The sequence below is a fragment of the Colias philodice genome, chromosome 25 (genome assembly GCF_061535455.1).
Source record: "Colias philodice isolate Cphi_HAF_F1 chromosome 25, ilColPhil1 Martin Lab GWU primary, whole genome shotgun sequence".
In the NCBI taxonomy this organism is placed as follows: Eukaryota; Metazoa; Arthropoda; class Insecta; order Lepidoptera; family Pieridae; genus Colias; species Colias philodice.
In genome coordinates, this window is record NC_143110.1 from 7,650,944 (window position 1) to 7,668,078 (window position 17,135).

At 33.6% G+C, this 17,135-nt stretch overlaps 1 protein-coding gene across 3 annotated transcripts; it reads right to left on the reverse strand.

Annotated features, from left to right (window-relative positions):
• Nucleotides 1-3,789: 3,789 nt before the first annotated feature.
• Nucleotides 3,790-12,352, reverse strand: grsm (probable aminopeptidase NPEPL1 granny smith protein). 3 transcript variants are annotated; one of them, XM_089711010.1, is made up of 12 exons: nucleotides 12,132-12,352; nucleotides 11,096-11,253; nucleotides 9,329-9,508; nucleotides 8,651-8,810; nucleotides 8,077-8,246; nucleotides 7,471-7,698; nucleotides 6,842-6,987; nucleotides 6,192-6,256; nucleotides 5,699-5,790; nucleotides 5,199-5,375; nucleotides 4,498-4,608; nucleotides 3,790-4,074 (listed from the first exon to the last, which is right to left on the reverse strand). In XM_089711010.1, the coding sequence occupies exons 2-12, from the start codon at nucleotides 11,243-11,245 to the stop codon at nucleotides 3,976-3,978; spliced, it is 1,578 nt and encodes a 525-aa protein (XP_089567136.1). In that variant the 5' UTR covers nucleotides 11,246-11,253; nucleotides 12,132-12,352; the 3' UTR covers nucleotides 3,790-3,975. The 3 variants fall into 3 exon arrangements, with proteins under 3 accessions (XP_089567136.1, XP_089567135.1, XP_089567134.1); XM_089711009.1 differs by lacking the exon at nucleotides 12,132-12,352 and adding an exon at nucleotides 11,989-12,123 and having other exon boundaries at nucleotides 7,477-7,698; XM_089711008.1 differs by lacking the exon at nucleotides 12,132-12,352 and adding an exon at nucleotides 11,989-12,122.
• Nucleotides 12,353-17,135: the final 4,783 nt, after the last annotated feature.

Consider the following 17,135-nt stretch of genomic DNA (forward strand, 5'->3'; position numbering starts at 1 on the left):
GCTAATAGCTTATAACGGGCGATTGCCTTTTTGCAAACGCTCCCGACGTTTCGGTCAATATCAGGCCGCCATCAATAGTAAGGCTCAGTATCTTAATACTTTCGAAATATTGGATGTCCACACTCCCCATTACAAGTCGTGGCATGTCAAATTTTAATTTTCGTGTCGAGAGCAGGGCACATGTCTGCGCCTTACGTTCCCCGGACACCCATCTTCGGCCAACCGCACCTTTATGACTGGCCACCAGGCGCTGTCGAAGGCTCCCTTTATGTCCAGAAATACCACAACAGAAATCTTCTTCTCCTCCCTCTTATTTCTGATGTGGCCCACCAGTATATAGAGGGCGTCCTCGGTGCTCCTCTGTGGCATGAAGCCATACTGATGGGGGCTTATAATTGTGGGCAGCAGGTAGAACCTGAGTCGGACGACCAGCATCTAATGAAGATGAAGGTTTCGATGTGGTCTATTCTGATGCCTGCCTCGTTTATCTATCAAACTTTCATCTCTTTTAATTTTTCTAAGGCCGTGTAAATCATTTGCTCAGTAATAGAAAGTGTTTATACCTTGCATATTACCTTACATACCAATACCTTGCATACTTGCACTCCATAATGAATATATCTGGAAATCGATTTCTTAATAAAACCCCGAATAAGCCTGTACTAGCACTTACTTAAATAATGTAGAAAACTATTTACCCGAATAATATCGTAACAATGTTTACTGTCGAAGCATATTGATATTATTTTTCGTAAAGATCTAAAACCATATTATTCGTTTAAAATACATTTTAATGTTATTTTATGGAATATACGCGTAATTTTTCATATCTTCGTAAATAAAGATAGAAAAATTCTGAAAAAAATTTACATGGTGTATTTTAACTTCTAGATGCCGAAAAACGCATAACATGAAAAACCCCGTAATAGGTCATTACCGGATTATTCGCGGGGGGCGTCGAGATGTATATATTTTTTGCTTGTAAAAAATTCTAATGAGTGAATACAGATTAATAATTTCATTTCCACCAAGAGGAGTCGACAAAAAACTCGAAAGTAATTTTAAATAATTTGGAAAATCCAAAAGTGCACGCCTCATAATTTTTTTTTAATAAATATTTATTAATTATTATTTTTGTTTATTTAATAACAATTAAACCACATCGAATCAGACCCTGAAAAATGAAAGGGTTCTATTCCTGAGCATACTCAAGCGTAAGAGAAAAAAAAAGACTCGATTAGTAAAGTATTTCGGTCGCTATCGTGTTAACAAGAAAAAGGATCCGCACATACAGACACACGGACGTCCAAGACAGAACTTTTTTAAACTGTTTTTTAACTAGTTTAAATAACAAAAATGACATCAAAAATATCATGAACGTTAAAAATAGTGTTTTTTCTTAATATGTGTGTGTATGTATTATCTTACAAGTGCAATGTATGATACATAAAGACATTTTAAGTTTGAAAAATCGGATGTTTTGCGCGAAGTGACAGTAGTACCCACCTCAACGCTTCGCTTATGAGGCGTGCAATAGGTATTTTTTTTGTATATATCTTAGGCGTCATGATAAAATAAAAAATGTCACACGTTCTCACACTGACAGGCAAAGATGGGAATGGGTTTGAATAAAATAGAAATAAAACACAATAAACATTTTCAATGATTTATTCAGCTTAAAAAACTACATAATGGCTCTGTTACAAAATCGGTGTACCTACTATCTAAGTTATTACAGTGGTACATACTACAAAATTAGTGTTTCACGATGGTTAATCATTAATATATAATAAAATACAGCTATGACAACTATTTCATAATTATTGCTTTTATTAAAGTTTTTATGAGGTATGTTAGTTATGGTATCCGTTAGTTATTACAAATATGTATGAACACGACTTTTTATTACTATAATAGATGAAAATATTCAGTAGATTGAAGGAATTAAAATATTCAATGGTCGTTTATAGCACACATTATTGATAGAAAATCCATAACTAATTTATAAAAAATGCAGTAAATTGGAAAAAATATATAAAATCAAAATGAAAGTCGAATTTTTTTAAGTATTTAACCAAATGTGGAATAGATAAGAAAACTTTAATATCTGATAGATAAAATAATTGGAAAAATAAGGTTATCTGGCGAATAACTTTAACAGGTCGTAGGTAAAGATGAAATAACTAAAATATGTAGAATAAAATCATTAGATTTTGTACTCATTTCATTTATTTTGATTATCCTTTCTTTAAAGAAAAGCTAGTTTTTATAATAAAAGAACCATTACAAAAATAAGTGCATAAAAAGGAAAAAAATTAAGAAAAAAATACATAATAAATGTTACAATTAAATGCTTAAACTAATTATTGTATAGTTTTTTTTATTATATCTATTTATTTCGTGTTATGATGACATGTTATAAAAAAATGTAGTTGATACATCAGTATTATTTTTTTTTGTAGTTTTTATATAAAATCTATTCTTTTACAATATGTAACGATTTTTCGTTATAGTAGGGGAGCCCAGGATGCTAAATGTGGATTTACTCGAGCGTCACGGGAACCTATTAGAATTGGTAGATTAGACCATAGGGAGAAAAAAAGGTCCTATAATGTTTTCACTTTTAGCGGTGGGGAAGGGTTTTTTGATTTTTTTTAATTTAAAAAAAGAAAAAAATTGGCTTGGAAATACTCAAGCGCGTTAGATATTGATATTTTGCATGCTCCAGGACGTCACTGAAAAAAAGTATACGTTAATCTGACGATTTAAGTGGCGATTTAATCGCTATGAAGAAAGGGTAAAAAATTAAAGTAATATTATTCGAGCGCGTCAGATTAATATATGGGGGGGTTAATTACAATATAAGAAGTCCCCATTTCGCTAATCTGACGATTCGAGCTCAACCTTAGGGAATTATGGATTATTCAAATTTTCCAGCGGGGCCCCTGAGCGCACCCACCAACCATAACTGCTCATATTGACTAGAGGTACTAATGAATAGCTAAGGTACCGTCCCTTATAGTAATCTGACGCGCTCGAGTAAATCCCAAAATCCCCTCTTGGGCTCCCCTACTATTATTAAATCATTTCATGTTAAATTTAATGTTTTTTTCAGAATATTTCATTAATTTTTAAAAGAAAAGAAAAGGTTTTGAATTTAGATAGATTTAAAACAAAAACTATATGACAGTGTTAAATTGTTTGAACATTTGATAAAAAGCAAAATTTATCTTTAGGCCCTGCGCAGACGACAGACTATCCGTGACGCACTTTTTAGTCTGTGAAAATAGAACCTATGAAATTATATGCAGTAACGCACACGACGTGCAAAAAGTCCGGCGCACAAAAAATCCGTGTAATTCGGGCAGACCGCACCGCGCCGCGGCGCGCCGCTCCGCACAAAAAGTGTGTGAAAAGAATTGAACGTTTGCTTCAACGCGCGCTAACGCAGACGGCGCACACTTTAGTCGGCAATCTGCATTTGCTAGGGGTGGACGTAACGCACGCGATCTATTATCATGGCTTTCCGAAAGTATAGGATGTACCCAAAATTCTCTATTTCTTTTTCTTTTTCTGTACTTCATGTACAAAATAATACTTCGCGATCTCTGCACGATTTCCATAGCGTCTACGTCCCTACAGCTCTGCCGACAAAATGATCGAAGATGTGCGTCGTGTGCGTTGAGTCTGTTAAAAATCCGTGACCGACTTTTTGCGCGCCATGCAGACTTTTTGTGCGCCGCAGACTCGATCGCACAAAAAGTGTGCCGTCTGCGCAGGGCCTTAGTGGTATTAAGGCATATTAATATTGTACTTCACAACTGCTAGGGGAAAAACGTCAATTTTTTGTTATAAATTTTTTTATAGCATTATTTAGTTTCATTTCGCAACACATCTTAATTTTACTAGTTTTTCCTAATAATCTTTTTTCAATATAATATTTGATAATTCCCCTGCTTCAATTGCCCCGTATAACTAACGCACGGGGCAAAGTGCCTTGAGCAGTTTGCTATTAGTGTACTTTCCAAACAACACTGTTAGGAGACACACGCCGTAGCCCGTTGCTCTTTCGCCCTGAAAATAAAATTATATTTTGAAGTGTCATTTACAGAGAAAAATAAATTAATCATAATTAACAGTTATCTATACTAATATTATAAAGAGGAAAGGTTTGTATGTATGTATGGTTTACACGCATAAACTACTGGACCGATTTTGATAAAATTTGGCACAGATAATCTTTAGACCCTGAGGAAGAACATAGGATACCTTTTATTGCGAAATATGTACCACGGGCGAAGCCGGGGCGGACCGCTAGTTTTTTATAAAGTTAAAGATTAAAACAGAAAAAATGCAGCTAAGAAATCATGAGAAATAAACCCCAGGAGAATTTTCAAGACCGGATTTTATCATCTTTTATCTTTATGATTTTATCATCTCTGTGCAAAAAAATGAAATCTTTCTATAATATTAATGTAAAATTAACAAAATACTTACGCAATGCGCCGGCGCAGCCATATCGACGTGCAGCCAACGGCCGGTCCAGTCGAACCCGAGGTGCGCCAAGATGAACAAACCGGCGCAAGATGGTTGAGCGTTGTTGCGGTCCTGCAAATAATTTATTAATAAATAAATAAAAAAGTATTTTTCTCTCAAGAGAAATCCTATTAAACACTAGGTAATCATATGGAACACATAGCTTAATGCCAAGTTCGATTTGTTCCATATTATATACTTTATGATTCCGATACACAGTTTCTTTAGTCAGGTCACAATAGATTGACATATGTGGCTTCTAGCCTAGACTAGTTATTTATTATGTTGATATAACCGATCTATACGGTATTGGTGAAAAAGCCTCGATTTGGTACCTATTACACTACAAAAATGACAAAAAATCTCAATTTTTTTACAAAAAATCTCAATTTTTTTCACAAATCTCCACTCACCGCGACGCTGTTCTTCATATCGGCCACGTGGCTGCAGAACTCTGTAAAGTGCAGCTCCGGAGCGAAGGGCAAAGCGTGAGCCAGGTCACCTGATATTAGACCCGCTGTGGGCTACACTACTTCTATATACTGATACTTACCGATATGCGCTGTGTATTGATGGAAAACGTCGATTTGTAGCATATTACACTAGATTCATCAAGAAAAATGACAAAAAATCTCAATTTTTCCACAAAAATGCCTACTCACCGCAACACTGTTCTTCATATCGGCCACGTGGCTGCAGAACTCTGTGAAGTGCAGCTCCGGAGCGAACGGCAAAGCGTGAGCCAGGTCACCTGATACTAGACCCGCTGATACACATGCCGATTCTAAGTTAGACTTGTTAGAGATTATGGCTGCGTGGTATTTGCCGGTCGCTGTGCCCTGGGGAGAGAGAAATTTAAAAAAATTGGTGTGTAAAAAGGCTTAAATATTGCTTGGTTACAAGATATTTGGTATACCTTCAAATCTGCGTTTAGTAGTAAAATTAAATCTAAAAAAGAACAGTATAATAAATAAAGATAATTGAAATCTCATCGCTTGTATAAAGTATCTTAGTAGAAATGTACTCGCTTGCGCCCAAAAGGAACAACAATTTAAAAAAAATGCAAGTTAAATATACCAAATGTTTCTTTCAAATAAAACCAATCAAAATCATTCACACAACTTTCCTGCTCATATAAAAAAAAAAAAAATTTTTTTCTCACCTGTGCCCCCGTGAGTGTGGCAACATCTACGATGGTATCGGCCTTCAAATCCCGACGGGCGTACACCACGCCGTCACTTAGCACCAAACGACCTTTATAAAAAAAAAAAAACATTACAAAGTCTTTAATAAAATTTGAATGATACAAATATCCTACTAATATTATAAAGGCGAAAGTTTGTAAGTATGGATGTTTGTTACTCTTTCACGCAAATTCTACTGAACCGATTACAATGAAATTTAGCAGACATATAGATGGTAACTTGGATTAACATGTAGGATATTTTTTTTCCTGGAAATCCCACGGGAACGGGAACTATGCGGGTTTTCCTTTGAAAACGCGGGCGAAGCCGCGGGCGGAAATCTAGTAGTAACATAAATTATTGTGCAAATAGAAAAATATTATTCTGAATAACTATGTACATATGTACATTTATTTTAATGTTTATATAAGGAACAAGAGTTGTTCTATAAAAAAATCACAATTAAATTACCTTCAGCATCTGTATTGTTGATCTCAACGGTACGTCCAGAGTACAGCTTATGTATATCGTCAGGTCTGTAACAATATTATTTGATTTATTTCATTTTTGTAGCATTAAGTGACATGAGATATTGATATTATCAGATCTTATATTTTCTTAAAATAAAAAGGCCATATACCATGTCGTTACAATGTACTGTGTAAAGTATAAAAATAAAGTTGTGAATTTTATTTCACGTCCAATACGTGATGTTTTAAGTTATAATCATTGTTGCGCTATAAACAACTAGGTTGAGAAAATGAAATTTCATTGAAAAACTCTGCCTAATACGTGTACTGTTTGAAGTAAAACTCTGCCTGAGCGTCCACAAGCAGAGTTTTGCTTCGGACAACTTTTTAGCTTAATTATGCGTCTAGCTATATTTAATGCATATATCCTAATCCTAATACTATTATAAAGGCGAAAGTTTGTATGTATGGATGTTTGTTACTCTTTCACGCAAATACTACTAAACCAATTACAATGAAATTAAGCACACATATAGAGGGTAACTTGGATTAACACATAGGATAGGTTTTATCCCGGAAATCCCACGGGAACGGGTTTTTCTTTGAAAACGCGGGCGAAGCCGCGGGCGGAAAGCTAGTTCTCATATAAACCTGGTAGCCAGCGGGCCGACAGCGTTCTCTGCCAGGCACAATACTGCGTGCACATTCACGTTAGGCCCCGCACGCACGAGCGTGTAGAACGCGGCGAGCACCGCGGCCGCACCGCCGCAGTCGCCCTTCATGCCGACCATCGACGTCTGTTGTGGAAAATACGTGATTTTTTTTTTGCGAAAAAAATTGTTAAATTTGCATTAAAATTGTATAAGTCTACAATATGGCGTACATGTGTTTTATTATGATATTATTTTCTCCATAGCATTTCATTTGTATAAATCATAACAAATTTTATGAGTTGTTTTATCATGAAATGATTTCAATAATTTGTAAAAAAATAATTTTAACGATTGACAATGAATTTTAACAGTTTAAAAATTAAATGCATACAACATTTAAAGCTATCAACACTACACAACAAAAACACAAAGAAAACACGTCCCCAAACAACACAACACTAAAATCCCACTCATCCCCTTCCCACTTCTCCCCCCAATCGTCCCGTCATACCCATCCCACTTCTCTCCCCAAATAGCCCTATCATCCCCATCCTCACACTAAAATCCCTGCCATCCCTCCCATCCCCGTCATCCCCATCCATCCTCGTCATCCCCACACCCACTCACCCTTGCCTTAATGCTCAAGCCGCCGGTATCGTACACGATGCCCTTGCCGACCCACGCCACGGTCTCCGTAGCCCCGGGCGCCATGTACGATAGTGCCACGAGTGCGGGAGGTTTGGCCGCAGCTTTCCCAACCCCGTAGATCCCGCCCATCCCGCGTTCCGCGAGCTCTTCGCCGCGGATTATCGTGGGTTCGGGGATGTCGAGGCTCTTCGCTACTTTGCACGCTTCCTATAAAAATAATAAAAAACAACATATTAAATACGACAGTGTTCAACCTTGAACAGACTCAAACTGTAAATATGTAATAGAATTTAAATGTTGTTTTATTATAATACAGCACTACTAAATGTAAATGAAAAAAGCTAGTAACGATTTTCAACTAGTATGGTATGCAACTTATTATTTTGGTGATGTGTCCAGTTGTACTCCCTATAATATTATGTAAATAACACATTATAATCTATTTTATAATTACTCCATATAGATGATTTATCTCAATACAAATTTAAATTATTAACATTGTATCCTATACTACTTCATAATTAGCTTAATATAGGCCATCTATAAATTTGTAATTTTATAATTTATTTCACATTTTACACAAACCTCAATAAAAGCGTCTACGTCCATAATATTAGCGGGCGTGTCCGTTATCTTAGCGGCCAATCTCACAGCATCCGCTACATCCTGTATAGTGCTGAGTTCCTCGTTAGATAGAGTACCATCTGTCAACGCTGGCTCAGTCGGACCGACGCCCTCGTCTTCTGAATCACCCTCTATAAGCGAAAATATGTTTTTTGGTTCAATATTTCCTATAAATGATATTATAATTCAAGATTTTTTAATGGTTGTTTACAATTTCCAACCAAGGAAGAGATTTTTATTTATTATTATTGATAACTATTTGTGCAATGGAGCTTATAAGAAAGAATGAGGCATTATTGTACGTTTCTGTCGTGAAATTATTGTTGTGAATTTTATATTATAGTTACCACAACGCATAATACAATTTTGCCGCTTAAAAAAAGGGGAAAGTTTTTCAATTCGAACGCATATACATTAGCACATATCTTCGTTATTTATGAACCGATTTGGACCATTCTTTTTTTGTTGGAAAGGTCACACACATCTCCTTCTCTCATCACGTGTGTACATCATCCCCATCCCCATCCCCACTCACCATCCCCGGCGACGCATATCTCGACGGTGAGAGCGCGGCTGGCGGGCGGCGGGCTGTCGGCCGGCGCGAGCGGGGCGGTCGGCGAGCGCGCTGTGTAGTGCGGCACCGAGCGGGCTATCGCCGCGGCGCTGGCTAGCACGTCGCGTTTGCGGCATACCAGCTGTTGGTTTGGGGTGTTTGAATAGACTTAACATCCTTGACAATATGCATATCATCCTCGTTAATATCCTTATCATCCTCGTTTATATCCTGATCATCCTCGTTTACATCCTCACTAATATATTGGAGGTAGTTTTAAAAAATGATTTCATAAACATGAATAAAAACGTTTTTAGGTAAGTTTTATATTAATAATTAGTTTAATTTAACATTATAAATAAATAAATGGTGTTTCTTTCACTTGTCTTTCTTTCACATTGCAGTGGAGTGAAAACAATCATTTTTTTATAAACCATCGATTCTAACTAATGGGTATGCCGATTCTTATATTATTATTACATCAAATTCTCTAAATTGATGTGTCTAAAAATATTAACTTTTCTTTTTTCAAATTATTTCAAAGTTGTTTCAAGTTATTTCTAATAAATAACATTCATTTGAAATTGTTAGTTATTAGAAATAATTATTAATAATTGCAAATAAAATACAGATTATAAACAAAATTAAATCGTAACTCACAACAATATACTCCTCCGCAGCAGACCGCAGCGCTGACTTCACGATCTTCGCCAGAGCGTGGTTGCGAGACGGCGCCGTGTGTCGCGACCGACGTGGGGGGAGTAACCCCACCGTGGCTCCGCGGGGCCAGAGCTCGGATGTGTCCCCGGGGGACGTTACTGAGAGGCCGCGACGCCAGACCTTATGACAATTTATATTTTATGTTTTATGTATTACTTTTGACGTGACAACGTCTTATAATTCGATAGAGCCGGCTGCACGCACGAAAAAACATGACTCATGCGGCGTTACCTCGCTCTGAGGCGTTACATATGTGGCTTGAAGTGCAAGCACAATCGGACATTGTCACGTTCAACTATCGTCAGTAAACCGACTTTACAGACAACCAATTTTTTTTTATGTTTTGCTCAAGTATCATTGAATATGTTGTTAGGGTTTAACCTTATTTGTGGAAAGCAGGTTCTGTACATCATTCTTATAAATAAAACATAAAATCAACTTCAATTGAGTTTCATTTAAGTACATATTATGATAAATTTTATTTTGAAAATTGTTAAAAAAAAGTCAAAAGAAGAAATAAGAATAAATACAGATATTTATGAATATACTATCTTGTGACATACTACTTATATTCAACTACTTCTTTTCTGTTGGGTGTTTGTTTTGTATTTTCATAGTTAGATTGAGTTGGGCAATTTAGAAAATATTATTGACTAGCGGTCCGCCCCGGCTTCGCCCGTGGTACATATTTCGCAATAAAAGGTAGCCTATGTTCTTTCTCAGGGTCTAAAGATTATCTGTGCCAAATTTCATCAAAATCGGTCCAGTAGTTTATGCGTGAAAACCATACATACATACAAACCTTTCCTCTTTATAATATTAGTATAGATATATATCTCAGTTATATATCTCTCTTTAAGCATCTGTCTCCATGGTACTTATAATAATTAGTTTACAGTACTTTAGAGTTGAGAGAATAATGTTTTTAGTTTTTACAGCTAATATAAATAAATAAAAAGAAAACCCTTTCCATCATGCATTATTTTTATTACCTGTAAAAGTCCTGTTTTACAATAGAACATAAAATTTTAATTTGAATTGATTTACAGCATTAACTTTGTCTTAACAATTTTATTATCACATAAAATTATAAGATTTATGCACACATGGAATAAACATGTTTATTGAATACTTAGCTGTTACATAATCAGATAGATAAGATTTTTCAATTATAATTAACTAGCTTTCCGCCCGTGGCTTCGCCCGCGTTTTCAAAGAAAAACCTGTTCCCGTAGGATTTCAGGGATAAAACCTATCCTATGTCCTTTCTCGGGTATCAAAATATCTCTATACCAAATTTCATGCAAATTGGTTCAGTAGTTAAGGCGTGATTGAGTAACAGACAGACAGACAGAGTTACTTTCGCATTTATAATATTAGTATGGATTTGACAAATTGTTGGAATTACCTACATGTGAAAAGATAATATATATTATGTATTAATAACTAAAAGCCAGAAGTTTTGTTTACATTTACATTATTTTTGGTTTGAAAACTAACAAGATTAAGATGATCTTATATATATGCTTCGTAGTAATAAAACAAATACTGTCAAAAATGTTCAGTTCAGTTCTCTTAACCCATAAGTCTTGGAGTAAACTTTTAATAAAATTTCTTACAAAAATTCTAAATACTGCTCTGTTTTCAACTCATTAGCCTATTGACACAATAGTGCCTTGAAAAATAACATGTTATATTATAACATACCTCTTCAGTAACCCTAGGCTCCAATTTACAGCGCACATCTTGCCAAGACAGCGCATTCAGGTGCGCTGGCTGTCCCACAAACAGCACTGGAGCCTGCTCAGGGTCTGACGCGCTCAGACCCCAACGGAACTTGATGGATGCACTCGACATCCTGCACACTGAAAGGCGTATAGTTGCGAGATTTATATTGAGTTAAATGTTGTGGTATATTGAAGAAAACATATATGATAAATTTCCAACATCAAGATTTTATTGAATTTATATTTTTGGTTTTATGGCATTCAAATGCTTTATAAATATAAATTTATAAAGAATAGAAAAAATTCGATCACGAGGCGGGACTCGAACCCGCATCCTTCGCGCCATTCCGGGGCGGATGCCTGACCAACTCAGCCACTCGTGACCCGCAACAAAAAAGGTCGTGTTCCATCGTTACAATATTGTATTCACTGAAAAGTGCTTCATATTGGTTGAAATGGTTGTTAATCATCTCAATAGATGGCGCGCGGTGTGTCCCTTCAGACACATAAAACTGAAAGAATAGAATAAATTCGATTGCTCTGGCGGGTCACGAGTGGCTGAGTTGGTCAGGCATCCGCCCCGGAATGGCGCGAAGGATGCGGGTTCGAGTCCCGCCTCGTGATCGAATTTTTTCTATTCTTTATAAATTTATATCAAGATTTTAGCTGTTTATATTGGTTGCGAATGTATTTGGTTTACAAAAAAAGGAGTTTGTGCACATTAGAATATAATTTTTTTAATACATGGAAAGGTGTAAGTATGTTTATGGGTCAAGCTTGAGTATTGAATAAACATACATAACCTAATTAAATATGCAAACGATGACAATTAACTAATGTAGCGGTCGAAACATAAATAGATTGGTCGTTTACCCGTTATATGCAGTGATATTCGATGTGCACCAAAATTTGTTATAGTCCTCAATAAAATCATTTTAACTTATATAATACAAACATCACAATCAGCGTACAGCTGTGACTTACTAAAAGTTACAACCGCTAACTTTTGAACTTACCTTATTCTATACTGCCCACTGAATCAATCACTAGTACTTCATTATCTTATTTAGCAGATATTATACTGAATTTTATAGTGATTTGATCACAAATAAACAATTATACTAATATAAACTATAACAAATAAGCGAATTAAATGAAATTAATATTTTTGCTTCGTAATACTGATTTCAGTTCTCTGTGATGATTCTTCAAAGTTTGACGTAAAGTAAACGTTTGTAAACCGTAAACGTCACAAAGAAACTCTAGTATCTATGGCAACCAACAATATTCCGTGTTTACCGCAGATTATTTTCCTTCTGTGTTTTCCTTATTATATTCTAATGCAATATTATGATATCACAGGATGATATACTTATACGAAAAATGTTGTTTTATTTTATTATTATTTGTAAAGATAAAAAAATATAACCAATACTAACCTCATGGCTCCTATTCAGCAATCAATATAATATGAAGAGAACTTCCTTCACGTATTTAAAACTGAAAGAGTATTTAAATAATATTTATATTCGCAGCAATCATTACCAGCTAAGTATATCATCAAGATTTATAATTGTTTTATGGTAATATCTATTTATCGAACAAAAATTAGGGTGTTTTTCCACCAGAGATGTGCATGCAGCAATGCTGTGAAAACGTAATAGATATGCTGTGAAACTATGTGACCGTTTCCACTCATACTATTAAGGTATGTAGCGGTGCAAGTAAGCTGATATGCTATGAAGATACGATGCTCGAGCTATGCGAAGTATCAATAGTAGGCTCCGCGCGTAGCGGGTGACAAGACTCGTGACAGTACGCATTATTTCATATTAAAAACGTATTTGGCTGAATCCGTTTACATCAGTGCTTAGCTATGTGCATCAATTAATATGATTGGTGGATATCAAATCCACAGCAACATAGCATAGCACACCTCTGGTGGAAAAGCTTCCTTATCATAACGCTTTTATGAATTCGTATTAAATAGGTAAATAAATAGAGAAGTAAGGATGATATATATATATATAATTATAAGAGGATTTATTTCCATATGATATCCTTAATAATCCGTAATTTCAAGAATCATATTGTTTAAAGTATGAGAAAAGGGATAAAAGAAAACAACAAGACTGTAATTGAATTTCCTTTAATAATTTCTTAATATTCTATTAAACAAAATCACATAACAAAAGTAGTAAGCAGTGTGGTAACTTCTATAACAATATTATACAATTTTCACTTTAAAAAGCGTTTTAGTAAATCGGTTTCTAATCTGAACGATAAATATCATAAAGTTAAGAAAAAAAAGTAAGTTCTCTCTTAAATAAATCTATTTTATCATAAACAAACGATGTTAAATTTACGAGTATATTGTGTAAAACAATATAAAATAGCGCCAATTACAAATTAGAAAATCAATACTTTTTAAGAAATATCGCGATATTTTTAATCTTTCTCGTTTTTAATCTGTGCGTTTAATTACAGATAACATGGGAGAAAATAGAAGTCCATTCCATTATTTATAAATTATTCATATTTTCTCATTTCGGTGTTTCTTTTTCGCAAAATACAGCTATAAAACATCAGCCCTCAAAAACCACTTGGACTAACCAAAAAATCACTGCCCAACGCTGCCAAAGTAACAAGCAAATAATTTTATGTTTAATTCTATTGCGTATAAAATGAAATTATTTGTAAAGGCACTTACTGCATACCGAGAACCATTAACTATTATCGAATATCACCAAAGTAGGATTAGTCTGTGAACGAAACATTATTATAATTTGTTAGTTACGTCTATCGAGTAAAACCATAGAGTAACAGTTAATTACCAGAGCTAAAAAGAGCACAAACCGATTTGTGCGCCCATTTCTAGATAATACTTTTGACATAAGTCAATTAATGGCACTTTTTAGCCTGTCATGTGTTCATCTGTAATCTATGGTTTTAACCATAACCTATACCTAGTAATTGGAATCGCGGCTCATCTAACATTATTAAATAATGTCATCAAATTCCTTATATTTCTATTAATAAAAAGCATAATGTCATTTAAGTACGAACGAACGCGTTGGCGAAAATGTTAAATTATCTAAAAACAATAAAAAAAACTAGTTTGTTAAAGATAAAATTGTAACGATCAAACGATATTTTACGTACATAGTTAATTTTTATATATTTATAATAACGAAATATCATGATACTATACATTTTTCTCTTTATACGTATTTAACCAGTACCATTAAATCCTAGCAACCCTATATTTCACTAGCCACAATTTCACATCGAGATTTCTTAATTAATATTAAAAATTTAAATAAATTAATTATTGTAATGTACAAATATTTTATAAAATAATTATACATAAGGTTGTTGTTTCAGCCGATATTCATTGAAACAAAACAATTCCATTATATTAAAGGTTGGCAATACTGATACGATTTTAGTCATCAAAGTACACATGTTTTTAAATACAAGGCACTTTAAATATGTACAAAATAATAAAATGGTAAATTCATTTATGGGATCATATTAAAACTAACCTAACTCACAATATTAAACAAAATACTGTGAACTAAGTAGAGATACTTTCAACTTAAACTTTTCGCTTGATCCGCAAAAATATTTTGTTACTTTCTTGCTTACGTCACACGATTTGAGAGTAAAAGAGACAAAACAAGACTTCTTTCCCATATTAAAAATAAACATTTTGTTGAATGAATATCGGTGAAACAAGTTCGTTACAAACTGTACAGGGTGACTGGTAAGACGTCAGACGCATTTTGACAGGAGCTTCTTCTCATGAAACTGAACAAATTTTGTTCTACAACTTTGCTGAATTCGTTGAAAAAAATTTGGACTTTGTATGGAAATCGGTCAGCTGATTAGCGAAGTTTCCTTACAAAGTCCAATTTTTTTTTACGAATTCAGAAAAGTTGTAGAACAAAAGTTGTTCAGTTTCATGAGTAGAAGTTCCTGTCTAAATTCGTCTAACGTCTTACCTTTCACCTGGTATATTAACAAATGACAATTGAACTATGAATAATGAATACAATATGTAATTTGATTAATAAAAAAAATAGAACAATTTCAAACCTTTACGTGTTTAGTCATCCTTTATATAAACCAAAAAATAATTAATTCAAACAACTGTCATCAATGCCTTATATCTAGTTTATTTACGCAATAGGCCCAAAAGCTATGTATGAAAAAATCTAGAACACACCCCATTGTTACACGGTGATAAGGCATATAATTTCGATAAGACATATTTATTTTTATTGCCATACATAAATATAAAAAAGTTTAAAAGTTACAAACTTAACTGGCAATCTTTTTTAAACGGGATCAATAAATTCATAAAACAATTATATGTTGTAATAAGAGCTTCAGTCAAAGTAATACATACTTTTATACGTTCATGTGTCAGTCAGTTTCGAAGGACCAAAATAATTGTCAAAATTAAAATAACTAAAGTCATTCGTCTAGAAACAGTATGCATTGAAGGTTGCATACAAAAAATTTTTTTTTTTGACATTGACATATGTCACTGTCAAAGTCTCTAGAGGTACGTGTCAAAGAATCCGTGCAACAAAGGGGCCAAGAACATTATACGATACGTATTATAATATATTTTAATTGATTTTTCAACGTTTTAGTTAATTATTACAACAACAACAACACTGCCTAAACGCGGGAACGTATTATTGTCAATTTAAGTGACAGTTACAGTTTTATGTCGAATGTTAAACGTGCATATATCCTTACTTAGATAACAACCGAAAACCCGTAATGAAATGAAACAAATTAAAATCTAAATGATAGAAAATATATTTTTTGAAGTTGGCAATTTTTTTAATTCTTTTTTATAATGGCAACATATTTAAATGAGTTTAATACTTGGAGCTTTCCATTAATTTTAATATTTGATTTTGCATTAATAATAAAATTATTTAATAGAATTAAAACATTGCCATACGTTTTATACAAAAAAATTGAAGTCAATTTTATAAACGGATTATTCCATAGTTGTTTAAAAGCTCTTTAAAATACATTCAAAACAAAGCATTAAATTAGTATTTTATTACTATTATCGTTTTTAATATAATTGTATACTGTACGTGTCTTTTTAAAGGCAAGATTGATAAGTAACAAAAAAAAAACCGATAAAACCATATCACAAAAATCATCATTATCACAACAAAAACACATTTCATTAAAAAAATAACAATTTACTAATAACAAAATATTATAAATGTAATACATACTTGTAAAAAAATTGTAACCTGCCCCAATAATGAGTTAAATAGCATGTTGTCTCACTCGCTCTTTAGTAAGTAATCGTATGCTATCTCTTTCGCACTTCATATTTATTCAATTTTTTTATTGGCGCAGTTATAAGTTTTTAAAATGATGGTTTATATGCCATCGCGGTTTTCTGGCAAAGATTTTAGACGTATATTAAATCATTAATAAATAGGGCAACACCTTATTTAATATAAAAAAATATTAAGGCATTTTTAAAACATATGAAAAATAACAAAAATTGAAATTACTTGTGTTTATATGATTTTATAACCTTTATAAGATTTTTATTATAAAAATAATAATATGATCAAAATTCATAATACTTTATGAACGAATTTAAACAAATTATTACATAAAATTTATTTTTCATACATCTACCCTCATTACTTACGCTTTATAATAAACTCTCTCTTCAAGGAATATGTAACGCGTGTAATTTATAAAAGAGCAACGCACTGTCTCGCTCTAACGCTTTGATATCGCAATGGTAAGAGCGAGACAGCATTATCAGCCTTGACATCAGACTGCGAATAGACTGAAAAAAAATACTTGGTACTATGGAAAATTTTAGTTATCTGTGGAATAATTGTTTTTGTGATTGCATTTTCAAACTGTGCGAGCGAGAGAACTGTGTAGGTCATCCATCTCTCTCTAACAAAACATATTTTTTCTATTTTTTGGACAAATGTAAAAACATAATATTTTTTTAA

Coding starts and splice junctions, on each gene's coding strand:
- grsm (XM_089711008.1), bottom strand. CDS start 12,049: ATGATTTTATTGAGGACTATAACAAATTTTGGTGCACATCGAATATCA. Junction 7,699..8,076: donor ACGTAGACGCTTTTATTGAG/GTTTGTGTAAAA, acceptor TTATTTTTATAG/GAAGCGTGCAAAGTAGCGAA. Junction 5,791..6,191: donor CAACAATACAGATGCTGAAG/GTAATTTAATTG, acceptor TTTTTTATAAAG/GTCGTTTGGTGCTAAGTGAC.